The sequence below is a fragment of the Podarcis pityusensis genome (genome assembly GCF_964106645.2).
Source record: "Podarcis pityusensis genome assembly, chromosome: 5".
Taxonomy (NCBI): Eukaryota; Metazoa; Chordata; class Lepidosauria; order Squamata; family Lacertidae; genus Podarcis; species Podarcis pityusensis.
In genome coordinates this window covers 43,884,555-43,910,078 of record NC_138032.1, presented here as the reverse complement: position 1 = coordinate 43,910,078, position 25,524 = coordinate 43,884,555, and the positions used below count along the sequence as shown (strand labels likewise).

Sequence of the window (25,524 nt, the reverse complement as noted above, 5' to 3'; positions counted from 1 at the left end):
GCACAGAATAGCATAAATAAATAACATCTTATTTTGCCTCTTGTCTCAGATAAAGGAGGCGGGAGGCACTCTCTTCCTCCCAAGGAACACAAGAGTGCTCATAACTAAAACAGACAAGTAGAATCCCTAATATGCACCATTTCATACTGCGGGTGAAGGTTGAGGGTTCCCCTACCCAAAATAATCCATACCAGCAGAAAAGTAGAAGATGCTCCAATTAGGCTTTTCACAGGCATTCTAGGTTTGAGTGAATAGGGTATATTGCATGTAGGGTTGCGTTCAGTCTCTTACCTGCAGAGTGAAATACAACAAGCCTGTCAACTGGTGTATCAGAAGGGGCATTTATTTGTATGCTTTAGCTGTTAGAGCAGGGGTGGAGAACCTGTGGTCCTCCAGCTGTTGTTGGACCCCAGCTTCCATCAGCCTCAGCTAGCATGGCCAAAGGTCAAGGATAATGGGAGCTGAAGACCAGAAGCATCTTGAAGCTAGGTGTGCAAATAATGCCCATTTCTCCTCTGCAGTGCATCACCAGTCGGGCTCGCAAGAATGGCTACAACACCTCCCAGGACCTGCCCAATGGTGTGCTGGATTTTATCAAGCTCCATCCACTGATGTATGAAGAGGTGAAGCCTGTGGATGGAGTCCCCCTGTTGGTGAAGAAAAATGCGGTTTATACCCAAGTAGCTGTAGACAGAGTCCGAGCCTTGGATGGGCGAGTGTATGACATGCTCTTCTTGGGAACAGGTAGGTGTGTTTGCATTCCCCGTGCATATCTAAGTGTCTGTGTGTCCATCTGTTAGGACAGAACACACATCTAGGGAGGTTACTCATTGTTCTCACCCCTCTCAACCTTGTATCGGAATGTAGAGGAGACAAAAAGTGCAACCCTGTTATGCTTTCTAAGCCTTCCAAACCTGTGTAGCTGAATCTGTGTGTGTTTTTTAAGGAGAAACAGCTGGGGTTTCTGTATGCTGCAGAGCCTCCCTTTCCCTAAGCTGTTCCAGTGCCGCTCAGTTCTAATTGACAGCTATTATGCTGTGCTTAACACTACTAAGCTGCAAACAGGCATACCTGTAAACAGGTATGGTTGCTTTCCTCCCCACCCCCCAAGGTGAGCCTTGCTTTTTCTGGCTTTTGCTCTTCAAAGGACACAGAGAATCAAAGGTTGATTATCTCTTCTTCTTTGCCCCTTTCCCGTCACTTAGGCAGGCTTTGTGGGTTTTTGTCTCTCTCAAACATAAAAGGTTATATTCCTCTTAAGTTCTACTCCAAGTGATGCTTTTTTGATGACAAAGCCCCAGCATCAAATCAGTTCTGGAAAATTGCTCTGAGAAAGGAAGAGGTGGCTTTATGATTGCCAGTGAAGTTCCACTATGGAACTTGGGCAGTTACAACTTTGTGCCTGTTTAGAATTCAGTTGAACTCCTCTCAGAACTACAAATCCCATTATTCTGGGGAGAGGAAAAGAGCAGGAAAAAAAGTGACAAAACTGTTGGCTCTACAGTGTTCAGGCACACTTCTGCTTCTTGTAAATCTGGAAGTAGACAGATCCTCTCACTTGCCAACCAAACCCTACACAGGGCTAGCACCTTGAATTTTGCCTGCATGACTGATGTCAAGAATGAGACTGTGTGGGAAATTGCCTTTTTAATGTTTACTCCCGTTTAACAGGTAATGGCTGGATTCACAAGGCTGTGGTCATTGGTTCCATGGTCCACATCATTGAGGAGATCCAGGTCTTCAAAGCCCCCCAGCCTGTGGAGAACCTTGTCATCTCTAAAAAGCAGGTACATGTGGCTTCGGACCCCACCCAAATGTTTTTGGTGAAGGCACACATGCACTGTAAAAAAGCAAAGCACCAACAAGGGTGCAGTAAACAAATGTTGGGAACAGACCTATGTCAGTTGGAGAACCAATTCAGGATAGTCTGGACTTCATTGCTAACCTATGTCCTGCACACTTCTCTCTACCAAAGTTGTAAGATAGTCACATTTTCTTCACACCTCTGTAACAGGAAAGAACTATCCATATTAGCAAACGCTCTGTCAATGTGTGGCTCCCCTTTGCACCTTTCACCTTGGAAGGGAAAAAAAAATCATAAGCTTGTGGAACGTGGGTGGTGTTTTTCTTATGTATTCTGACTCTGTGCTGTCTCTGCCAATAGGCAGCACTCAATAAAACTGTGCCTCGAGGGTGTTTATTTGCCTTTGCCTGTAGCTAAGGTGGTTCCCACCCAGTGTCCAAAGGCCCTGTCATGCGCTGTCCTGCCTCGTTGGAGCCCTTTGCTCAGCAGTCTGGAGCTTGTTCCTCCACATTCCTTGCAAAGCTGCTCAAGTTTAAAAGTTTCCCTTTCCTGCTCCCAGGAAGGACTGCCATTTTTTGTGACTTAACAGATTCAATTCTGTATGCATAATTTGCATGCCGCCTTTTCACCGTCCAAAGCATGCTCAAGGTGGCTTACGACATAAATTCAGCGTAACAAAAGGAGTCATAAATAAACAAAACATCAAAAAATACACAACCAAACTGGACAATTTCCACACAAATCACAAGGTCTAAAATAAAGATACACAAAAACCAACAGCAACAACCCACCCCCCACCACGGCAACAAAACACCCCAGCCCAAGAGTCTGTTCAGCAGCCTCAGCTTTTGTAGCTGGAGTCAGTCCAGACCCCACCCTCACAGGCCAGGTGGGAAAAGGCTTGCAAGGCAGGGAGCAGGTCTTCCAGCCAAGATGCTTTGTGCCTCTTTGACGACAGGCGGGGGGGGGGGGGGAATTACTAGATAAGAACCTCCATCCTAGCAAATGCTGCATCTGTTGAATTCTTCAGTTCCCATCAGGCAAAACAGCAACAGCCCTATTTGCAGCTCAGTCCCTAGTTCCTTTCTCAGTGTGACAGTGAAGGTTTATGTCTCCCTGGTACAGCTGTCAGGGGAACTTGTGTGATGTACTGCAGGTGGGATGATATTTTAGTACTATAATATGTGCTGTCAAGTGTGGTTCCGCAGGCTCCTCCGGATCTTGTTAAGACTACAATTCCCATCATCCTTGACCACTGACTGCTGGGGGTCATAGGAGTTGCAGTGCAGCTACATATGGAGGGTACCACATGGGCTAACACCCTTCCTGCTTTCTCTTTGGGCTCTTTTTCTAGGGCTGCCACTTTCTTGTTTTTTTACTGGCTCTGCCCCAGTTCCTTGCAATAACCATCAGCCAGACATGCAAATATTTAGTTGGTTGTGTTTTTCCTGGCTTGGAGATAAAAAGGGTGGGGAAAGCTTAGCCAGGCAAACGCCTGCATGTCATGCTGCTGTTAAAGGGAAATAATGTAGATGGGACTCAAAGAGGGACTTTTCCTGGCCTTTGTTCTTTCTCTTTCATTTCAAGCATCTCCCTCCGAGTGGTCAGCAGGGAATGCAACTCTGCCCTCAGACTTTTTTTGATGTTAGGGTGGCTTTGGAGAGGCAGCTAATCTACGCACCAGGTGATGAACATGTACAGCAGTAGGATAGCCTTGAGCTGGGAAGGATAAATGGCTGCAGGGTGACCCCAGTGACTTACTCTGGTTCCCTGCTTCCCTCTGCTGGTCAAACACTGGTGCTGAAGCTACCTGTTACCAACACATGATATTGAATGTACCAGCTATAGCTGAGCCCAGCTTCTATAAAAATCCTGGCTTCCAGTTCTGCCTTTTAAGTCATTCCAAGGTATGGTCTGAAAGCCACCGCCTTGCTGAAGTGAAGCAGGTCTAGTCAGCACCTGGAAGAGTGGCTACCTGGGAACAATGTATTTGCCACCTTAGGTTCCATGGCAGAAGAAAGGCAAGATATGAATGTAAGAAAAATAATACAGCGTTTTTCTGTGTATAAGATGCTCCCTATTTTGGGGAACTCCAAATTAAGAAAACACCCCTCAGCACTACCCGTGTATAAGACAAGCCCCAATTTTAAACCTCATTTTTTGGTTAAAAAGCCTAGTCTTCTACATGGAAAAATACAGTAATTAACCTGGGCCTTGAAGCATTGCACCTTACATTGCCTTTCAACAGTTAATTGGATGTTTCAGTTCCCTGCCTTTGCATCTCTGCTGAGTGCATGTCCTGTCTTTTCTCTCTTTGCAGAGGAGTCTGTATGTGGGGGCTCAGAGTGGAATCCTGCAGTTACCATTTTCCTCCTGCAAGCGCTATGTCTCCTGCTTTGATTGTATCCTGGCCCGAGACCCATACTGTGGCTGGGATGGCGAGACCTGCAGAGAAGTAGCCGAGATGCCGGACAGGTAATTGAAAACTGACTACAAAGACCTGGAAGTGTATATAACACTGTGTACCTGTTACAGTGTTACCTTGGGTTAAGAACTTAATTCGTTCTGGAGGTCTGTTCTTAACCTGAAACTGTTCTTAACCTGAGGTACCACTTTAGCTAATGGGGCCTCTCGCTGCTGCCGCGCCGCCGGAGCACGATTTCTGTTCTCATCCTGAAGCAAAGTTCTTAATCCGAGGTACTATTTCTTGGTTAGCAGAGTCTGTAACCTGAAGCGTCTGTAACCTGAGGTACCACTGTACTTGCATGTGGAGTATACTTGTGCACAAACTGGAGCAGGGCGATACTTTTAAACCTACCCTGCTCATTCCCCAAATGCTGGATATTTGGTTGTTCTTTTTAAACAACTGCCCATTGGGTGTGTTTGTCTGACTAAGGCAGCCAGTGTGTGAGCTCCTGCTGGCACTCCACATGACTGGGACACCAAGTTGCCTGGATGTCCCAGTCAGGCAGATGCCCTGCATGCAAGGAGGAGCTCATACATTGATCATGCTCAATGCAGCTATTAAAGAAAAGAAGACTTGAGGTGGGTTAAACATGTGCTCTCCACTCTGGTCTGTACTCAGGCATGTCCTACATATGAGTAATGCATGCATACAGCTTGCATCCAAGACCAATGTTTGCCAACACTTGGTGAAGCCAGGGCTCTGTTAAGGCACCACTAATGTGCTTCTGCATTGAGACCTATCCTACATTGCTGTTTACTGCATCAATGGAGTATTAGTTTGTGCTTGTTTGAGACTTAACAGTATTCCATCACTCTATCCCTCCCTATTGAAAGTGGGCATTTGACAGGACACCCCTGTTATTTGGCTTTAAACATATCAGGGCATCTCTCTGTCTCATACAAAACGGGTTAGGTTTAGTGGATTCTGATTTTGCAGGATATCTAAGAAGCTGTAGTCAGCGGACAGTAGTAAGAAGATATTCCAGAAAATTTACATGCTTTACCACCATGAAAGTTTTGAGTGTGTGCATGCTAAAATATAAATCCATTACAAGAATCACAGCATAAATGTATAGATAGGGCAGGCAGTTAAATCCTATAGGTTGCTAAATCCCATAGGAACTCACTGAAAGCCTATTTAAATAAACATGCTTTACATTGTGCCCCCCCCCCCGCAAGCTTGGTCTCAGATTGGGTCTTCCTTAGTAATACCTTCTCTTTAAGACCTGGACTACAGCTGAGCAGCCATAGCTCCATACTCTAATTAAAGGGATCATGCTGAAGACCTCTGTATTTTGTCGCTGGAATTGTCTGCTGGCTATGCACGTGCCCTTGTGTGAGGTGACATATGCAGGTGACTCGGGAGGTTTCAGCAAAGCCTGCAGTTTGTGTATTGGATATTGTGCAGCTGTGCATATTGGGGTGCTTATGCTGGGGAGGCGTGCCTGCTGGAGCATGTAAGATTCTGCCCACGGGTGTATTAATGCCCACAGATTTCATCAGGTGTGTGCTGCATGCAGGTGAGTTTGAGTATCTTTGCGCTGCTGCCTTTTCCCAGCTGATCAAGGTTTTGCTTATATTGGCTTAGGAGTCTGCTGATCCAGGACATTGTGCATGGCAATGTGGGCTGCTCGAACAACTCTGCCCAGGGTAAGATTCTGATACTGCCCCTTCTGGAAGCCAACGGAGCCTTGCCTCTGCTACCTTGGTCTGGTGCTCTGGGTTGAGAGAATGGATAATGATTCCTTCCTAAGGGGAATTGTTCATCTGTTTCCAACCTTTGCTTGTAAGAGGAGCAAGCTTCCCTTCTTCCCACCCAGACTCAAAGTATGTTTCCCTTAATTAATAGAATATTTTCAGCACAGGGTTATGTAAAATAACAACAGAAAAACCACAAGATTACAGACACAAAGTAGTGCAAATTAAGTAGGACAACATACATTTCTTTGCATTGTGGGTTTTTCTTTTATCAAAATTATTCTTTCACTCATTGTTTTTGCAGTAGGGTGGAGTAAGGCAGGCATCCCCAACTTGCAGCCCTCCAGAGTTTTGGCCTTCAACTCCCATGATCCCTAGCTAACAGGACCAGTGATCAGGGATGATGGGAATTGTAGTCCAAAACATCTGGAGAGCCAAAGGTTGGGGATGCCTGGAGTAAGGGAATGGGGGAAGAGAGAGCCACTTATGGGACAGTTTTGAATACTAACCACTCACTATAGGGGCTGTGCCTATCCCAACTAAGGGATCTAAGCTTTCTAGAGGCTGCCCTCAAATTCCCTTTATTATCTGTACTTTTAAGGAGCGCTTTCGCTTTTAAAAATAAAACAACCCTCCCCAAACCCTTTGGGTGTCCCACCCCCTCAGCTGGAGAGCCCAGAGTGCCTCTTCCAGAGTATTAACTGGCAGTCCAGTCTGACACCTGAATTGTTGCGGCTCAGGTAGGGCAGCACATCGGTGCTTACTACGTGCGTTTGTGTCTCCTGCAGCCACACCCATGCAGAAGAACCGGACAGTGCTGTGTGGTGATGACGTACTCCTGCCTTGTGAGCAGATGTCCAACCTGGCCTGGGCGACCTGGCTGGTGAACGGCACCAGAGTGCTGGTGGAGGACGGACAGGGCCGCTTCCGCCTCGGGGTGGACGGGCTGCTGGTGACGGACACCCAGCCGGAGCACAGCGGGGAATACCGCTGCTACGCGGAGGAGAACGGCCTCCAGGCCCTGGTGGCTGCTTACACCCTGAACGTGCTTCCTGAGCAGCGAGTGCCACAGCAGGCATCCACCGTGTCGCACCCGTACTGGCACGCCGCCAGTGCCACTTACGGGGACGTGAGGTTCATCTACATTGCCGTCATCACGCTGCTGGGGGGGCTGTGCCTGGTGCTTAGCGTCGTGCTGCTCTATGTCTCCTGCCTGCAGAAGCGCAGGGGCAAGTACAGCCTGGGGGTCCCCCAGGCGCCCAGCGTGGAGCTGCAGACGGTCTCTTCCAATTGCCTGGGCAAAGGAGGGGAGGAGGACGAGGAGGAGGACCGGGGCACCTACCTGGACGGCTGCCTGCAAATCATCCCTGGGGAAGCCCCCACTGTGCCGTCGCCCTCCAAGGAAACGCTCCCCATCCCACCACCGCCCCCTCCTCCGCTCCCTGCCGAGTTCACCAACGGCATCACCACTTTGCCCAGCATGCTGCGCAAGATGAACGGGAACAGCTACATGCTCCTGCGGCAGAATGAGGAGCCGTGCACCTCTCCGCTCTACAACTCCTTCACAGAGGAGCTGAGCAAGATCCTGGAGAAGCGGAAACACACGCAGCTGGTAGAAAAGCTGGACGAGAGCTCCGTGTAGGGCAGGGTGGAGGGCACAGGGAGCCCACTTTGCTGTGAACTAAACCCCCTAACTGCCCTCTGTGATTCCTCCTCCCCAGCCCAGCAGAGAAACAGTGTTACGACTCAGCAACTACCTCCGGCCGGCCCTCCGGAGCAGCCACAGGCTCCATGCTCATTTCCTTCTCTCTCTCTCTTTTTTTGGTTGTTGTTTTTTCCGTTGGCGTTGATGGTTTGTTTTCCAATTGCTGTAAAAAAAGATCTTATTTAAATGGAATTATATTTATATATAAAAACAATGATCGATAAACAGGAGCCACAGCGATCTGTTGGGTTTGTCTGGGTGGGGTATATCAGAATGTGCCCTTGGCTTGTGTGGGGAATGATGCTGTCGGGCTGGACAGTGGGGTGGTTAGAGGGTGGTTTCCTACCAATAGTTGCAACGGCCAGAAGGGCATCAGCAGTCATGATGAGGGGACAGGACGTGCAGCTGCCATTTCAAGAGGTAGGTAACAAAACTTCTTTGTTACACCCAAATTACGTCAAATTCAAATCACGTTTCAAATACATCTATATAAATAGAATTAAGGGTATTTTTTTCTGAGCATCAGATATAAATGATGGTTATTGGTTAATTCTTCAGAGGTTGGGTTTTCCTTAGATGACATTAGGAGATGCTTTCAGTTCCTTTGGGGTTTTTTTGGGCACTATCACAGTCCACAACTTGTCAGTGTTGGCCCATAGCAAATAGTCTCTCTGCTATGGTATTAGAGGGGCTAGGCAGCTGAATGGAGAAACCTTAGTATATCACAACTAATGCCCAATAGCTTCTTTAAAAACAAATTAAACTATGGCTTACAGCCCATGAGCTTTTGAATGACACCTTGCTGGTGCAAAATAACTGAGCTGTTTCATCCAAACTTTGCTGTTTGCTTATGTGAACCTGCAGGAAAACAGTGCCCTCTGCTGAAGTTGAATTGCAATTTGTTCATACTCTCTCCCTGAGAGCAAAGTGTTTGTCTCACTGTCATTTCACCTGTCTGGCAACAGGCCTCCTGCAAGAGTAGTGGGTGAGAGGACAGGTTTCAGTACAACCTTAATAGTCTTTAGAAAGTTTAGTCTTGGCTTCTCCAATGTACAAGAATAGTTGTTTTGCTCCTGGTCTGAACTAGCACGAGTCTCTTGCTAAATCTAGATCATGCTTTCTCCCATCTGAAATTATTATTGCTTTGTCAAACTGGGGTAAGGGGTAAGAGTGACATCCCCTAATACAGTGGTACCTCAGTTTTCAAATGTCTCCATTGACAAACATTTCAGTTTACGAACACAATAAACCCAGAAGTAAATGCTTCGGTTTTTGAACACTCCTCAGAAGTTGAACATGGCATGCGGCTTCTGCTGAGTGCAAGATCTGGAGGCCTAGCTGTCGGAAACCATGCCTTGGTTTTCGAACGTTTCAGAGGTCGATTGGTCTCCTGGAATGGATTACGTTCAAATACCGAGGTACCACTGTATTCACAGTTGTGTAAGGCAGCACCATTCCTAATGGGTGACTATAGAAATCTCTTTCATAGAGCTCATAATGGTACCCTAAGGACTAATCAAAAGAACCAGCAATGTCTGGCTGTGCACTGCCATGGGCAAGCACTGGTGTCTGAGTGATCTGTGGGTGAGAAATGACAGGGAAGCAGAAGTAGAATCTCTTAGCCCAATCCATCTGCAATACAGGGCAAAAAACCCACTAGTCTACATACCGCAGAGTTTAGTCTTGTAAGGATATATTTGTGGTGCACTTAAGGAAGTTCTTGTCACTGTCATCGTCTCTCATGATCTTCTATGAGCCTTTAGGAAATCTAATTTATGTGTCATTCACATAGCATTGGTACTGGAGACCTCAGTATAAATATATCATGCATTTCAGACCTAGAGGGAGAGTGCCACAGGCTGCAATGTCATTTATGACATCTTACACAGCCTTGCTTTCAACCCAATGGACACTTAACACAGTTGCTGCTCTTCTCTGCCTTGGGTTCTATCATAGAATTATAGTTGGAAGGGACCTTGAGGGTCATCTAGTCCAACTCCCTGCAGTGCAGGAATCTATGATAAGGTTTTCATTTACATGGGATTGGGGGAAACTCTCCACCGTCAATCCTCAGTTGCCCTTTCCCAGCTCTGTAGTATCCTTTTTGGTGAGACATGCAAATTATACACAATATTCTAAATACGTGCACACTACTGTTTTGTGTTAAGGGCATTAAGATACTTTTATTTTCAGTTGGGACTGGGAGACCCAGCATCTGGCGGCACCAAGCTGGGAAAAGCTGTTTTTACACTTGTACATTGACCCTCTTTTTACTGTTTTGATGTCAAATCATACCCTTTTTAGAGAGATCCCTTGCAGGGCTCTTTGCAATCTACTTGGGTTTTCACCACTCTAAATAACCTGATGTCATTTGCAAACTGGGGGGTACCGAGAAAGCCATCTGGTGATTATTAGGAAGGCTTCAAGAGCATTTTCAATGCACTCAGATTATACAAGTACAGAAATTTATGAGTGAAAGTTTCAGCATCTTCAGAAACTGCATTAGTTTTAATAAAAGCAAGTTTCTAGTCTTTGTGACTGCTAATTACATTAATGTTTCTCACACAATACGAAGCTACAATTTGGTACACACTTCTTCTACACCTGAGCATGAGATTTTAATAGCTAATAGTCAAAACATCCAATACAAAGAATCTCTCCTAATAATGGTCTTCTCTCCAATCAAAAGAAACCAAACCACATGCAAGACAGAACACAAGCATAGGGACAATCCCCTTGATACAGTAAGGGTTGTATACAATGCTTCTTGTATGGAGTTCTGCTCATGCAGTGGGATGTCCCCTTCCTATCTCTGCACGCCCTCAAAATCCAAGGTGGTCTTCCAGCCCTCTGGGGCAGATTCTGAGTATGGGGCAGGGGACAAGGGCTACAGGGGAATAGAAAATTCCATTGTGCAAGCACATGCCTGTTAACAGTAGCAAGCGGCATTAAAACAAGGCTCAAACAGGAGAAGGAAGCAAGCCAGGAATTTATTGATCACTGGGACAATACACCAGACAGATTAGGAGGTTGCTGTTCAGAATCTTGAATACTGATGTAATCCTGGAAATAAGTCCCATTGAACAGTGTAGGACTACCTGATAACTAAACCTGCATACGGAACGTGCATATATGTATATGTATGTGTGTGTGTGTGTGTGTGTGTGTGTGTACTGCCCTTCACCCAAAGATTACAGGGTGGTTCACAACATAAAAATACGTTTGCAGATGCAAGCTGTATCTACTAGTGTAATGCAACAGAAATGGAAATCCGGGAGTTATTTTCATCCATTTCAAGCAGTTTCTTTTTGCTGGTAGTTCAGAGTCCTGCCACTGCCATACATCTTATGAAGACTGAAAATATGGCATATGAAGAATATAGGTTGGGTTCAATCTTGCGCTCAGTGGAATTCTGCTTGCACTGGAGAAAGCAGGTGGGGAGGCAGTTTTTACTAAGTGCGCCCTCCCTCATAATCTGTTCTAGAGGTTTGAGGGATCCCCCCAGAACAGCATGGGAAATGCTCCACTGGATCGAAATTTCTTCCATTAATAGAAGACATTCATGGAAGGGAATGTCTAGAACCAACCCATTAAGTGCAAAAAGAATTTGTTCTTTCAACAAAACAACATTCCTGGTACATGCTGCTCTGTCTGCTTTTTGCCCTAGCTTTCTCATTAACTGCAGCTCATGCCAAACTATAAAAGCACTTTCCTGCTCCAATCTCTACTCCTGTTAATGAAACGTCAGTACTTCTAAAGTGACATTTTAAGTTCTTGTTTAAAACATTTAAGAGCACAGCTCAAACCTCCTGAATGATATACAGTTTAACAGAAATGTAAAATTCAAACTGATCAGAATGCCATAAAAGGAACTTTTACTCAAAGTCTTAAGATCTGTTGGACTGGCGTTCCTGAAAATAGAAGTATCACTTGCTGGCATGTTACAAAAGTCCACAATGTACCTGGGAAGCAAAAGTTAGGTGCTGGTTGCTTCCTCCCCTTGCTAATCAAAGAAGCGTTATATCCTTCCCATCGCTGCACAACCCGGTGAAGCTGAAAATGACAAGACACCTTGAACTGCTGCAAAAAACCCATACTTTGCAAACAAACTGCAAAGGGAATGTAAACAAAGGCAGCACATGCTCAAAAATATGCCCTGGCCGTATGTAGGGCCATATTACAATGCTAGTTTAATATACTGAGCTGAAGTGATGGCAAACTCTTCTTTTTAGTGGCATGGCCTTTAAGAAAGCCAGGTCATAGTTCTATGACAAATCAAATGCTTTGTGTGTAGGGAAGCTTGAGTTCAATCCTGATCACCTCCAGTTGGATCGGGGGTAGAAGGGCCGGAAAACAGCTCGCTCTGGGATTCTCAAAAGCCCCTGGCAATCACAATAGGCAGAACTCGGCTAGACAGAGCAAGGACCCAACTCAGTTTAAGGCAGCTTCATATTCTTATCCTTATACCAAGGTAAAAATCCCATTTCACGTATGTAGTTTCTTCTGCCAAGAATCTGGCGCATGTTGATAATCTATGACAAAATCTCTGAAAGGAACCAGATGAGAACTTGCTTCTGCCAAGCTGCTGGATGCCTTTTTTCTTTTGCTGCTAACATTGCTAATTAATTGATTCAGATTCCTCAGTGCTTTCCATTAAGAGATGGCAGGGGTTTTACAAGGAGGAAGGGTTCTCTTTAATTTATATTTAATAGAAGGGAGGGGAGATGGGGCAACTTGTATAAAGGCAATGGAAAGCAGCCACTGAATGTAGACAATGGTGTGTAGACTTGTTTAGAGAAAAGTTCCAGCTGATTTCTACTTCCCTTAATTCTCTCTCTTCTCTCTCTCTCTCTGTATGTGTGTGTGTGTGTGTGTGTGTGTGTGTGTGTGTGTGTGTGTTTGGAATGGTTTGGAAACCAGGTATGAGAGTTTCAACTCCAATATCCTAGCCAAACTGCTGCTCAGTGCTAAATGATGTTTGATTTCTAGCATCTCCAAATAAGATGATATCTGGCACTACATCTGAACAACAACAAAAAAAACCTCTAGCCTAGACTCTTATGAAATTCCAGTGAATAGGGGGATTTTTATACATTTGCTAATTCAACGGAAGGGTGGATAACTCATTACTTCTTTCTGTGCTGGCCAATGAAGTTTGGTAGTGTTTCCACAGGCTGAATGTCAAAGGTAACACTATTTCAGCACAAATTAATCCTTTCTATACTGTATGCACAGGAAACACTGACTCTTTCCAGCAGAACAGTACATGACTCTCCTTTTAAAGTTGTGTAGATGCTACCTCTGAAGGCATAAGGAGCCAAACCTCACTATGTTGCACCAAGGAAAGCTAGCAGAGTAGGGAATCAACACCTTTATCATCTTGCCTCCTTCCATCTGGAGCAGCCAAGGGCAAGGTACTCAGACTTGGTGAGCAACTCAGCACCACCTCTACAGGCATTTTCATGAGTATGTAGAGGCAGGAGGGAAGGTTGAACAAATGCAAGCACCACCTTCAAAGACCCCTTCAGACCTTCACTCACTGAGCTCAAAAACCTCAAGAGGACTTCCAGGCATGTTCAGCTGAGCATAGCTAGAAGCCTCCCCAAGACCAAAAATCCTAACAAGCCAGGGTCCCTGTTTGTGTAAAATCTTCTATAACTGGGATCAGAAGCCCTCTCCAGACCTTTGTACTGAACATGCAAAAGTCAGGGGGAGGAAGGAGAGTGAGTGCCTGACATGCAGGGCACACCATGGGTTAAGGTGCCACATGCAGGCTTGGCCCTCTACAAAATTTTAGCCCTCCCATGCTTGAGTTGAACACTAGAACAGGGCTTAGGAAACAATGATCACTGGCTTCGCAGCTTCCAGTGAAGGCAGGTATTCACAATTAGTCCTCTACTGACTTAAGCATTTGCAACTCAAGGCATGTTCATTAGCAAGAAAGCCCTCAGAGAACCTTACAGGTAGTTCCATCCATTTATTTCCAATTCCAGCAAGAGTAGCATTAGACGAGGATAACATTCAGCACAAAACATGGATAAGACAAGCTACCAGCACAAGTAGCTGGTGGTGTAGAGAACAGTCGCCTCTAAAGTCTCTGCCACTCTCTTTAAGAGGAGCCAGTCCCATCCAGTTCTAGGCCTTGCTCATCATTGACCTGGGCTGGCCTGTGACTTAGCTGATAAAACACAACAAATCAGGTAGGAGATTGTCCCATGTCAACATATAGTAGTTTGGAATCCTTTCAAAGCCCATTTTCTTCAGGAGAGGGATGATATTCTTCCTCCAGATGAATTATATCAACGTAGCTTTATGATCTTGGCCTGGATACAAGAAATTCCCACTCACAAAAGCCCCGGGCGGTTTGCACCATTGTAGATTTAGTTTTCTGGGGGCTGGAGAAGCTGCTGACCCACAGCTTCCACATTGAGCTTGCTGGGCTTATTTGTGAAAGGGTGCCACTGGCCTTGGATACTGGGGTTATCTGTATGGAAAGGCTTTCGGATACGGATGATCTCCAGGCCAGACTGGCCTGCCAGCTTCTGGATGACCTTTGCAATCTCATCCACTGTCTTGCTGGTTAAACACTCTACCTTCACGGTTCCATTCACTAGAAAGAAAATTAGGTGGATAAAATGTGGACCAATTCTTTGTCTGTTTGGAGAAATAAGATTCTCTGGGCACTTATACCCAATTCCCAAGGATTTTTCATTGATGAACCTCAATAAATCCACACATCCACCCTCTTACTCCTGAATGTTACAAACTAAGGCCTGATTTACAGCTCCTTGGTGTGTAATTCTTTCAGCAGATAGCACACATCAATTGCTGCTGAGGGTTGCCTTAGAAGCCTTGTTGAGACAGGGTGCACCCTCCCCGCTGATTTTTAGGAGCAAGTTTCACAGGAAATGCCAATAACAGCCAACGCCAATCTCTCGTTAACATGGCTCTAATGCAAAGCTGCATTTACTATACTTACTGTATTCAGCAGTCAACGTAGGGACCCTGCACTGCTTTGGAGTAACGTAGAACACAATCCCAGGGTTCTGCCTGGCAAAGTCCACCACCTTTTCTTCAATGTATTGTCTAGAACAAAAAAGAAAGGAGTCACTGAGGTATTTAAATAACTGTTCTGATGAACAATTGAAAGAGAGCTCAGGAAAAGCTGCCACCACCATCTGCAATTGGGGGCCTTCGATTGCAGTAATTCCCAGCGCGCAGCATTGCAGTCTACATAAACTGCAGGCCAGGTAAATATTTCTTCATTTACTATTCTGTGATTCTATACAAAATTATTCAGAACAACAGAAAGGACAGGTAATTCCCTTTTGGCAGCCACCTACACACCTAAAACGGTTAGCCCAAATATTTAAAATTTTAGTAGCATAAACATACGGTACTAGGCAGGCACCCTAGTTATAGTGTTTTAAATGCCTGCTAAAAATATTATTTCAACAGGCCTATCCCAACACACAGTTGGGATATGCAATTTTAATGTTTGCTGATTTTACCCTGAGGTACCAATGTACTCTGAATAAGCCAGTGAATCACAACCAAAAATAATGAAAAAAATATTCAAAGCCATCAACCAAGTCAAATCTTTGTTGCTCTTGGACATTACTTTATTAATATGAGTCAGTAATATTTCTACCTGAATACAGTAGTACCTCGGGTTAAGAATTTAATTCGTTCTGGAGGTCTGTTCTTAACCTGAAACTGTTCTTAACCTGAGGTACCACTTTAGCTAATGGGGCCTCCTGCTGCCGCTGCAGCGCGATTTCTGTTCTCATCCTGAAGCAAAGTTCTTAACCCGAGGTACTATTTCTGGGTTAGTGGAGTCTGTAACCTGAAGCGTCTGTAACCCGAGGTACCACTGTACCAGCCACCTGATGTACAAAGACCCTCTTCCACAAAACACAATTTTCTCATATGCCTATTTTGATTCTGAGCCATAAAGCTAAAGCTCCCATACATGGAATATTAGCTTTCTCTACTGCCTAGCCAAGTGGCTACTCTAGTATAATCACAAACCTTAACACAAGACATGTATTCTTGTACAATACCACATGTGACTTCTGAACAAGATCCTGCAACACCATACCGGAAGGGTGGAAGCTGAGTATAATTGCTCCAATATATAAAAAGAGTGACAAGAAAAATTCTGCCAATTATAGACCTATTAGTCTGTTAGATGTAGCCTCTAAACTATACGTCAGGCTCCTTTTTGGGAGACAGGAAGAATGGGCAGATACAAATAAAGTGATATCGGAAGTCCAGGCAGATTTCCAAACATTGGACCAGTGTTTTGTGATTAACTTTTTGTTATGTAAATACATCCATAATTTGAAGCAAAAACTCTATGTCGCTTTTATCAACCTAAAGTCAGCTTTTGATACGGTCCCTAGACATGCATTGTGGCAGAAATTGGAAAAGGCAAATATAGATCATCGCTTATTATTTCTCATCAAAACATTATATACTGATACATCGATACAAGTAAAAGTAGAGCTGGTCAGCCATCTCACTACTAGAATAAAGACCATTACTGGAGTTAAACAAGGATGCATTTTGGCGCTTTTTTTGTTTAACTTTTATATTAATGACATGGTTAAAGAACTGGATGGCCTACAGTTTGCCCCTGTTACAATCCTCGACCAAAAACTTTCAGTCTTAATGTATGCGGATGACCTAGTACTTGTATCTAGAACCCAGATGGGCCTGAGACGACTGCTTGCGAAATACGGTTCATATTGCACGGGTAATGCTTTATCTATAAACTATGACAAGACGCAGGTCATAGTATTTGGGAAGCGCCCTAAAAAGCATGTTTGGCACCTGGATGAACACATTATAAACCAATATTTGGGACTGGTCTACTCAGAAACGGCCTCTTGGAATATACAGCTATCTAACATTAAACTGCAAGGCTTTAAATCAGCAAAAGCTATTCTGAAATTTGCCGCTTGTAAAGGTGGAAACCCGGTTAACCCAGCCCTGTCTGTCTATAAAGCAAAATCAGTGGCCCAGATTTTATACGGTGCTGAGGTTTGGGGTACCTCAAAGGTTTCTGGTCTGGAACCCCCACAGAATTACAGTGGTACCTCAGGTTAAGTACTTAATTTGTTCCAGAGGTCCGTTCTTAACCTGAAACTGTTCTTAACCTGAAGCACCACTTTAGCTAATGGGGCCTCCTGCTGCTGCCGCGCCGCCGGAGCACGATTTCTGTTCTCATCCTGAAGCAAAGTTCTTCACCTGAAGCACTATTTCTGGGTTAGCGGAATCTGTAACCTGAAGCGTATGTAACCTGAAGCATATGTGTCAGGGAACTGACATCGGAGCCAGAGGCGGAGGCGAGGCTCTCAAGCGATGCTGGAGAAGGGCCCAGCAGGGGGAGAGGCGGCTCACCAGCTGGGGAAGGAAATCAGCGTAACACCAGGGATAAAGGGGGGCAGATGGGGGAATCGGCGAGGGGGCTCCAGGACTCCTCGCCGGAGATCAGCGAGGAGAGCACGGGTCCTCCGCTACCCACGCCCTCCCTGCGCAGAAGACTTCCGCGCAGGGAGAGTAGGAGGAGACTTGGAGTCAAACAACTTTTATGCTGGAAAAGGTTTAAGACACGCCCACTGACGGATTCTGCTAGCGACTGAACAGCCACGAAGTGCAGGGGCTGTCCAGACAGAAAAGGTTTAACAAGGCAACCTAGCCAGGAGTGGCACCAACTTGCACACGAGCAACCCCTACATTTATTACAATATGTAACCCAAGGTACCACTGTATTTTTAAGAGCCCTCTTAGGCCTACCCAAAGATGTGCAATCCGCCATGGTTAGGCTGGAAACTTGTATGTTGAGCATAGAGAGCCAAATAGATAAAAGAATCCTCTGCTACTGGTTCAGAGTTCAACAGATGGACAACACTAGGTTACCAAAAAAAATGCCTGATTGAGCTCACGAATGGACTACCCTTTAAAAATTAGCACCACTTTAGCTAATGTAGTTTTGTGCAGATTTGGTCATGTTCTTATCAAATCGGGAAAAATAAATACAGTAAGTGGGCAAAAGTACTGTACAAAGATTCACAAATGTTTAGAGGTATGCATGCCCTTGCGTCACCCCGGGGGGGACGGACGTTTTTGGGAGCCTCTCGGCTGAAGGGCAGGGTGAAAACGGCCCACGACTGCCAAGAGAGGTTGCAACGTCCGCGTTGCCCAGAGCCGAAGAGTCAAGTCCCGCTCGAAGCCCTTCTACGGAGGAGACTAGCAAAGGGCGCTCAGGTGAAGCCAGAGCCCCGGCACCTCTTTGCGGGGGGAAGCAGCCTACCTGGCGCCCCGCGAGCTCGGCGCATCCCGGCTGACCGTCAAGGTGAGGCGCTGCAGCTGCCCCACGTAGCGGCCCATCCCGTTCCTCAAGACGCTGGCCAGGAAGCGGCTCGGGGTGCCTCGGCCGGTCATGGCACATGAAAGCGGGATGGGAGCAGGTTGGCCGCCTCCTTCTCCTCCTCACCGGAAGGAGAAGCAGCGGAGGAAGTGACGCAGAGAGGGCGCTAGCGCCCTAGAGCTACTTGGAGGGAAAATTCAACGAAGGCCCTGGCGGTCACTTTTTACGCCCGTCTTTTCTTTGCCTGCCTGGTAGAAATAGCCAAAGTCAGCGCTAGTCTGTGCACTTAGAAGCGCCTCACGCGCTATTATACACTCGCCAAGTGCTAAGGTGGGAATGACGCCTCCATTCTTTCCTATCTCTATATGCCTGGCTCGACGTTTGATGCCAGGATCCCCGCACGGAAGTGACGTTCTCCGTGTTGTGTTGTTGTTCCGGGGCGCGGCGATCGCGCGCTCTCTGCAGCCGCACGTGGGGGGAAGGATGATGCTCGATCCGAGACAGGCGCGGAGCTCTCCCATCGCGCGGTGACGGGAGGGCGGGAGGGAGGGAGGGCAGGGAGGTCGAGTTTGGGGGCAGGTGCTGCTTGTTGCAGCGGATCGGGGCTTCCTTCAAAGCGGCCGGTTGCCGGGGGCTGAAATCTGGGGCTGCCGTCTCTTTGCCCATCGCAAGGCAAAGCGGGGTTATGCAGCGGGACTTGCGCCGCGAGCGAGGAAGCGGCGAGAGGGCGAGTCCCTGCGAGGTGGTTGGGGTGGCCGGGAGGGAAGCGGCGAGACGGAGGAGGGGATGGTTGAGGACGGGGTTGTTTCTCTGACGAAGGCGGTGTGCGCGCTCGTGTGATTAGGAGGGAGAGGTATTATAGCAAGGTAAAATAAGGCAGTCTCGATATGGGAGAGGTTGCTCTTGGGGGAAGGTTTCCCAGCAGAAGTTTTTAGTGTGCCAGTCTGGAAGGTTACTGCCTTGAGAGGATGCTCTTGGCAGGCATCTTTCTGCCACTGGTACAGAAAAAATGTGGTTCCTCACCCGCTCCTTGTGCAGTCTTTCAAGCCACTGGCCCCTTAGGGGCAGGCTGATCCTTGCAGGGAGCAAATCCTGCAGATCTTACAAGAAAGAGACGCTTCCGTCCCCAGAAGGGCCGATCCCCCCAGTTTCAGTCACAGAGATTCGCCAGTATCTGAGGGCGCAGGGCATCCCCTTTCATGATGGCTATAGTTGTCTTCACGTGCCCAGTATTTTTGTGGAGGAGCAGCAGCAGGTCCGCCATAGCTACAGCCTCTTCATCGACAAGACCACTGGCCGCTTTTTGTGCACAGCTTCATTGGCTGAAGGTAACTGGCAAGACTTTCAGGCCAGTGTAGAGTTGCGACATAAAGGGATGGCTGTGGGTGGCCTGGAAGAGGCCAGTGGGCAAAGAGACCAAGATGGGAAAGATGCCATGCATATATGGGAACGAGCCCTGCCTCTCTGGGAACTGCTGGATGAGCAGGAGACGCAGGAGGCCAAGGCTATGTTCGGCATTTCCAATATCTCAAATGCCACACTCAAACGGTTTGGAGTACGTTACTTGCGGACAGCACGGACCTTGGTTTTCCCTTGGTTCAGCCCCCGTGGCACCAGCCTGAAGGGGTTAAAGCTTCTGGGAGTTGAGCGCCAAGGGGAAATGGTGCACTATGTGGAGAACACCCTACCTCGCCCTGCGGCCTATCACAACCTCTTTGGATTGCCTCTGATCAGCCGACGAGATACAGAAGTTGTACTGACTGGCCGTGAGCTGGACACATTGGTGCTGCACCAGGTGACTGGGCTCCCCACTTTGGCCCTGCCCCGGGGGATTTCCTGCCTCCCGCCAGCCCTTCTCCCCTACTTAGAACAGTTCAAGCGGATCACCCTGTGGTTAGGGGAGGACCTCCGCTCCTGGGAAGCTGCCAAACTCTTTGCCCGCAAGCTGAACCCGAAGCGTTGTTCTTTGGTGCGGCCAAGTGACCAACAACTACAGCCCCTGGAAGCTTTCACCCAGGGCATGAACCTCACCAAGATTCTGCGCTCCGCTCTACCAGCTGGCCACAAGTCCATCATTTCATTTCGCCAGCTGCGGGAAGAGGTGCTTGGGGAGCTGGCCAATGTGGAGCAGGTGGCAGGTGTCAAGTGGGCTCGTTTTCCAGAACTGAACAAACTCCTCAAGGGCCATCGAAAAGGGGAGCTTACTGTATTCACAGGTGTGTAGCTATGTGGTTTGTGGCACTTTAACTCTCATTCTCCATTCACTCTCTCTCTCTGTGTGTGTGTGTGTGTGTGTGTGTGTGTGAGAGAGAGAGAGAGAGAGTGTGTGTGTGTGTTCCCTTGTAAATCTCAGCTGGATGTCTTCCCTAGGGTCTCTTCAAAGGATATTGCCAGTAGCTGACTGACTTTTTATTCACAAGTCATTTACAATCAAAGGCTTATTGAGCCTTCAATTAGAAAATGATGCAGTATGCTTTAGTACTGTGTGGTTCTTGGCTTTTTTGTTGTTGTTGTAATGCCTGCTTGCCAGCTCAATGACTTGTTGCAGAGTTGGGCTACCTCAATCTGGTGGCTCTTGAGCTGTCCGTTTTTTCTATTTTCTGCCTTGGACCAATTTTCATGTCACTACTTGCCATGAATGCTGATTGCCGTTACTCCCACTAAATAACTGGGTTGTTTTTTTGTTTACATCTGAAGTGGGTGGTCTTTCAGAAGAAAGGGCGTGTTGGTCTACACATGAAAACTCAAGGTGAAAACCATCTATCCTGTAGGTTGCAACAGCCTGCCCTCATATTAATTTTATCCTGTCTGTGGAACAGGCCCAACGGGCAGTGGGAAGACAACCTTCATCAGTGAATATGCCTTGGACCTCTGCACACAGGGAGTGAACACTTTGTGGGGCAGCTTTGAGATCAACAATGTGCGCTTGGCCAAGATCATGCTTACCCAGTTTGCCATGGGGAGGCTGGAAGAGCAGCTGGAAAAGTATGACGAGTGGGCAGACAAGTTTGAGGATCTTCCGCTCTACTTCATGACTTTCCACGGGCATCAGAATATCAAGTAAGGTTCAGGGTGGCAGCTTACCTCCTGCATGTCATGGCTTAATGTTCTTGATGTGATGCAGTGGTGGGCATGAAGCAATGTTTTAGTTGTTCAGATGCTAAGGCCGCATTCCTGTTCATATTTCCACGTGTGACCCTTATTTCAATCTCTCCTTTTTCAGGATTGATGATGAAAGATGTGTGTGTAATTGTGATGGTCTCTTCCATGCAGGACAGTGATAGACACCATGCTGCATGCTGTGTACATGTATGATATCAGTCATGTGATCATCGACAATCTCCAGTTCATGATGGGCCAGGAACAGCTCAATGTGGACAGGTAAGCTCTCCCCCATGCATTCATCCTTTGGCCTAGACTCTTTTTTTTTACAACACTGTATTTCTCCTCTACCTTCTTTAAAAAATGACTCAGTGTGTCACTTATTTATAGTGACATGAAAATAATTGTAATCATGCAAACAGTAGTCCTGACTGAGAGTGAATTTCTTTCTTAACCATAGATAAGCATTCTTTTGGTAGTGACAGTAACTACAGTTAGGACTTCTAGTCATTTTTTTGTTTTATTTTTTGTGGTCATTTTATGGTACTGTATTTGGATTTTAAAAGTTGTACTGTGTTTTAAGTGTCTTGTAAGTCACCTTGAGACTTTTTATAAAAAGCAGTGAACATAATAAATAAATAGGAACATGTTCAAGAGGAAAATAGTCTCTCTCACTATGAAAATGTGCAGTTCTTCTTTTCATCTTCTACTAATATTCATTTCCCCTCTCTAGCAGGTAAACATCAAGTAACCTTTCTTTTCAAATTGTGTTCTTTGTACTCACTATTCATGTGTCTAATGTAATTACTTTTGCTACAAGGTATATTTATTCCACCATGTTGCCATTCTAGGCTAGCTGTGCAAGACTACATAGTGGGTGCCTTCCGGAAGTTTGCCACAGAAAACAGCTGCCACGTCACCGTGGTCATTCACCCCCGGAAAGAAGATGAAGAGAGGGAGTTGCAGACGGCCTCGATTTTTGGGTCTGCAAAGGTGAGAATTTGTGTGGAAGTGGGCAAATTTGGTCTTTGGAGAGCTTATATTTCCAGCTTAGCTCAAAGTGTGTGTACTTTATCCTTAACAATCAAGAGTTCATTGCACCACTCTGTATCCCTAACATAGTGGCTGTTGGAATTGCTAAGTCTGGTATGCAAATCTCTGTCCCTTTGATCCCTTCTGGCTATAGTAACCTGTGGGTATGAGTAACCTGTGGACCTTCAGATGTTGTTGGGCTACCACTTCCATCACCCCTGGTTATCCTGGATGGGGCTGATAGGAGTTGGTGGCCAACAGCATCTTGAGAACCACAGGTTCCCCATGTCTGGCCCATAAGAATCCATTTTTTCTGCATATTTGGGGTGGTCTAACTAGACAACCCATAGTCAGATGATTTAACCATCTTCTGCCTAGCAACTCCTAGTGACAGAAGTAGGACGGCTTCAGCTGGCACCCTTTGATGTACTTGTGCTTAATTTTCTCCCGTTACAGTCAGTGGGATTAAAGTGCTTACTCGTTTATTAGATTGTATCGTTCTCACTTTTAAAGAGAAGTGCCATTATTTTTGATCCAATGAAGATACCTGCATTGTGGTTCTTGATCCTTAGCTGGCTGGAGGATCTGAGAAAAATACTGCATGTCTCAACTTGTTGCGAATTGTTTGCGGGGAAAACTGTGCAGATAACCTGGGGAAAGTGTAGCAAGATCACCTGACTGGCCTAAGACCCACCACATTCAGTACAATTGCATTCATATTGCATGTACTCTAAATCTGCTTTTTTTTTTTAGCTGCAGGCTGCTGCTCCTCATACTGCTGAGCTACATTCCATGCTGTACAAAATGGCCGCCCCTTCTCCCCTCAAACAATAACTTTCCTTCTGCATCTCTTGCACAGGCCAGTCAGGAAGCCGACAACGTGCTGATCCTGCAGGACAGGAAGCTGGTGACAGGCCCAGGAAAGCGCTATCTACAGGTCTCCAAGAATCGCTTTGATGGGGATGTGGGAGTCTTTCCCCTGGAGTTCAGCAAAGCATCCCTCACCTTTTCTACCCCCGTCAAAGGCAAAGCCAAGCTGAAGAAGGTAAAGGATGACAATGGTGTGCCTGCCAAGAAACCAGCAGGTGCCGGTGGAGCTTCGAAGAAGCAGAGGTCTCAGTCCCCCAGCAGCACAGCCCCTGCCCCAGGGACCTCTCCTGATGAGCCCATCAAACCAGGAGGAGGAAGAGGAGTGTAGGACTTGGAAAAGGGTTGGAAGCCAGCAAAATCACTGCCTCACATCTGATCATAGGAATAATCATTGGACTGCAAAGAAAGGCACTGGCGGGATATTTCCTGCTTGGTTGCCTGTTTTCCGTTGGGATAATGTGCTGGAGATATGTATGACAAATCTGTGGGGTTGTCACAGGATTTCCAGTATCATTTTACTAATCAAGCAATAATTCGGAGAGGAAACTTTAATACCGGCTTCGTTCCACCCAAGAGGCAACTACTGGGTGGCTCCATTTGTGCAACACAGAGGAGACTGTGCTGTTGGTGCAGGGAAGTAGCTTTGTTTTGCCATCTTCGGCTTAGCCTTGGCCTGGACTCAGTAGCTGCAAGTAGTGAAGACTATATCAAAAGGAACATTGAAAGTACTTCCAGTTGTTTTGTGTATTTCTTGTACTAGTATGCATACAGAAAAATGGTTTGCTGCAGCCTAGTAAAGTGTTAGATCCCTGGCATGGGATCAGAGGGGACATGCTGTATCCATATGCATTGCAAAAATCACTGGTTAAAATTGCGAATGTTACAACAGGAGCTGTGCTTTCTCTCCTAATCTCAGGGCTTGAATTAAAGTGAGAATGGTTAAATTGAGCCGAGGAGGAGTCAGCAAATCCTGAGATTTAAGTGAGCCATGGGTTCGGCAAAGGGGATTGACAAAGCACTTAGCTGTGGAGGTTGAGGAAACGGTTGGCACAAAGGTAAATCGCTCTGAAATGCCCTTCCTTCCTTCCTTCAAATTATTTCTTATATGCCTGTTCCATACTGGCTCTGGACTTTACTGTTCTAGCCTAATGTGAGTTCAGGAGAGGAGATTACTTGAAGGAAAAACCACACTATTAATGTATTCCAAAGGGGGCTGTTGAAATGCTGTCATTAAGAAAAGTAGCAACTTTGTTGAAAAAGCCTTTTCTAAAGCATTCATGGTTCTATCAAACTTTTGGATCAATCTCCTTGGTTTTGAGGCTGAGTGGGTTTGGGTTTTGTCCACTTCAGTTTTAGCACCAAGAGATACCTCTGTTTAGGATATAAACATGTAGAAATGCTGCTTTTTGAAAACCTATCTCACAACTGACTCTGATCAATGCATAAGCTGAAATGCTTATGGAAGTAAAAGTGTGTTCCCTCAGCCTTTATGACTTTGATAAACTGAACGACTCTTACGGGGCGGAGGGGCAGGAATCCAAACTAATTCTGACTGTGATTTGGTTTGGCCATGCACACACTGTCTTTTAACGGTATTTGAAATTATCTATGCATTCTAGAAATTACGGGTTAATCGACATTGTGTTGGATGTTGTGTCATTTATTTAAATTAAAAACAGTACAGTTTGTACTTAATGTGTGCTGTTTCTTATACTGTCCACAAGAGGCCAGCCTGTTCAAATGGAAGATTTACATAATATTCCCATGCTAACCCACAGTACCTCCATCACGTGCCAAGCACTGGCATGCTTCTTTGAGCTCTGAAATCCCAGACACGAGTATAGCAGCAAATTCACTAAAACAGGCGATTTGTGGTGTTACTAGCAGTATCATCTAGCCTAAGATTCCCTAGATCTAACGTCCCTGATAGATGCTCAACTACTCTTAATAATAATAATAATAATAATAATAATAATAATCTACAGGTAACTAACTTCCATAACCTTCCAAGTTCTTATTTTTGCAGTTAAGAGGATCCCTCACTCAACCCAAAATATGTTACCCTTTTTCTTTGGGCCTGCATTTTAGCTAGTTAAGAACTTCTGTAATGGATGGAGGCCACAAGGAGAAGGGGACGACAGAGGAAGAGATGGTTGGACAGTGTTCTCGAAGCTGCCAGCATGAGTTTGACCAAACTGCGGGAGGCAGTGGAAGACAGAAGTGCCTGGCGTCCAGGGGGTCACGAAGAGTCGGACACGACTAAACAACAACAACAACTCCCACCATTGCTGACCACTGGCTTTGATGTAGTCCAACAACCTCGGGCCCAGCACTGGAGAACAGAGGTCTGCTGTACTGACTGACAGCACTCTCCAGACAGGAATATGTCCCAGCCCTCCCTGCAGAGCTTGGGGACTGAAGCTGGGACCTTATGCATGCAATGTGTGATCTCTACCCTTTCCTCTCAGTTCT

The 25,524-nt window shown here is 46.2% G+C and overlaps 4 protein-coding genes across 7 annotated transcripts in view; 3 read left to right on the top strand and 1 right to left on the bottom strand.

Moving 5' to 3' along the window:
• Positions 1–7,752, top strand: part of SEMA4G (semaphorin 4G) — a 111,590-nt gene extending 103,838 nt beyond the window's left edge. For all 4 annotated transcript variants that reach the window (XM_081006158.1, XM_081006161.1, XM_081006160.1 and 1 more), the window contains 5 exons: positions 522–744; positions 1,672–1,787; positions 4,125–4,279; positions 5,859–5,920; positions 6,757–7,752. In XM_081006158.1, the coding sequence (XP_080862284.1) occupies positions 522–744; positions 1,672–1,787; positions 4,125–4,279; positions 5,859–5,920; positions 6,757–7,610 (1,410 nt within the window). In that variant the 3' untranslated portion in view covers positions 7,611–7,752. The remainder of the gene's footprint in view (positions 1–521; positions 745–1,671; positions 1,788–4,124; positions 4,280–5,858; positions 5,921–6,756) is intronic.
• Positions 1–25,524, top strand: part of SFXN3 (sideroflexin 3) — a gene marked incomplete at its 3' end in the record, with an annotated part of 178,236 nt that overhangs the window by 7,186 nt on the left and 145,526 nt on the right. The gene's annotated exons all lie outside the window — the stretch shown is intronic.
• Positions 13,636–18,195, bottom strand: MRPL43 (mitochondrial ribosomal protein L43). The gene is made up of 3 exons (XM_081006232.1): positions 17,992–18,195; positions 14,653–14,759; positions 13,636–14,283 (listed from the first exon to the last, which is right to left on the bottom strand). The coding sequence occupies exons 1-3, from the start codon at positions 18,120–18,122 to the stop codon at positions 14,054–14,056; spliced, it is 468 nt and encodes a 155-aa protein (XP_080862358.1). The 5' UTR covers positions 18,123–18,195; the 3' UTR covers positions 13,636–14,053.
• Positions 18,467–24,747, top strand: TWNK (twinkle mtDNA helicase). Its single transcript, XM_081006163.1, has 5 exons — positions 18,467–20,264; positions 20,868–21,108; positions 21,322–21,429; positions 22,002–22,143; positions 23,042–24,747. The coding sequence occupies exons 1-5, from the start codon at positions 19,058–19,060 to the stop codon at positions 23,378–23,380; spliced, it is 2,037 nt and encodes a 678-aa protein (XP_080862289.1). The 5' UTR covers positions 18,467–19,057; the 3' UTR covers positions 23,381–24,747.

What these genes read in the sequence shown, in the direction of transcription:
- TWNK (XM_081006163.1), top strand. Translation starts at nt 19,058, where the DNA reads ATGTGGTTCCTCACCCGCTCCTTGTGCAGTCTTTCAAGCCACTGGCCC. An exon ending in GGAGCTTACTGTATTCACAG is followed by an intron (nt 20,265 to 20,867) that starts GTGTGTAGCTAT and finishes TCTGTGGAACAG; the next exon opens with GCCCAACGGGCAGTGGGAAG. An exon ending in GAACAGCTCAATGTGGACAG is followed by an intron (nt 21,430 to 22,001) that starts GTAAGCTCTCCC and finishes TTGCCATTCTAG; the next exon opens with GCTAGCTGTGCAAGACTACA.
- MRPL43 (XM_081006232.1), bottom strand. Translation starts at nt 18,122, where the DNA reads ATGACCGGCCGAGGCACCCCGAGCCGCTTCCTGGCCAGCGTCTTGAGG. An exon ending in CCGAGCTCGCGGGGCGCCAG is followed by an intron (nt 14,760 to 17,991) that starts GTAGGCTGCTTC and finishes TTTTTGTTCTAG; the next exon opens with ACAATACATTGAAGAAAAGG. An exon ending in TACGTTGACTGCTGAATACA is followed by an intron (nt 14,284 to 14,652) that starts GTAAGTATAGTA and finishes TTTTCTTTCTAG; the next exon opens with TGAATGGAACCGTGAAGGTA.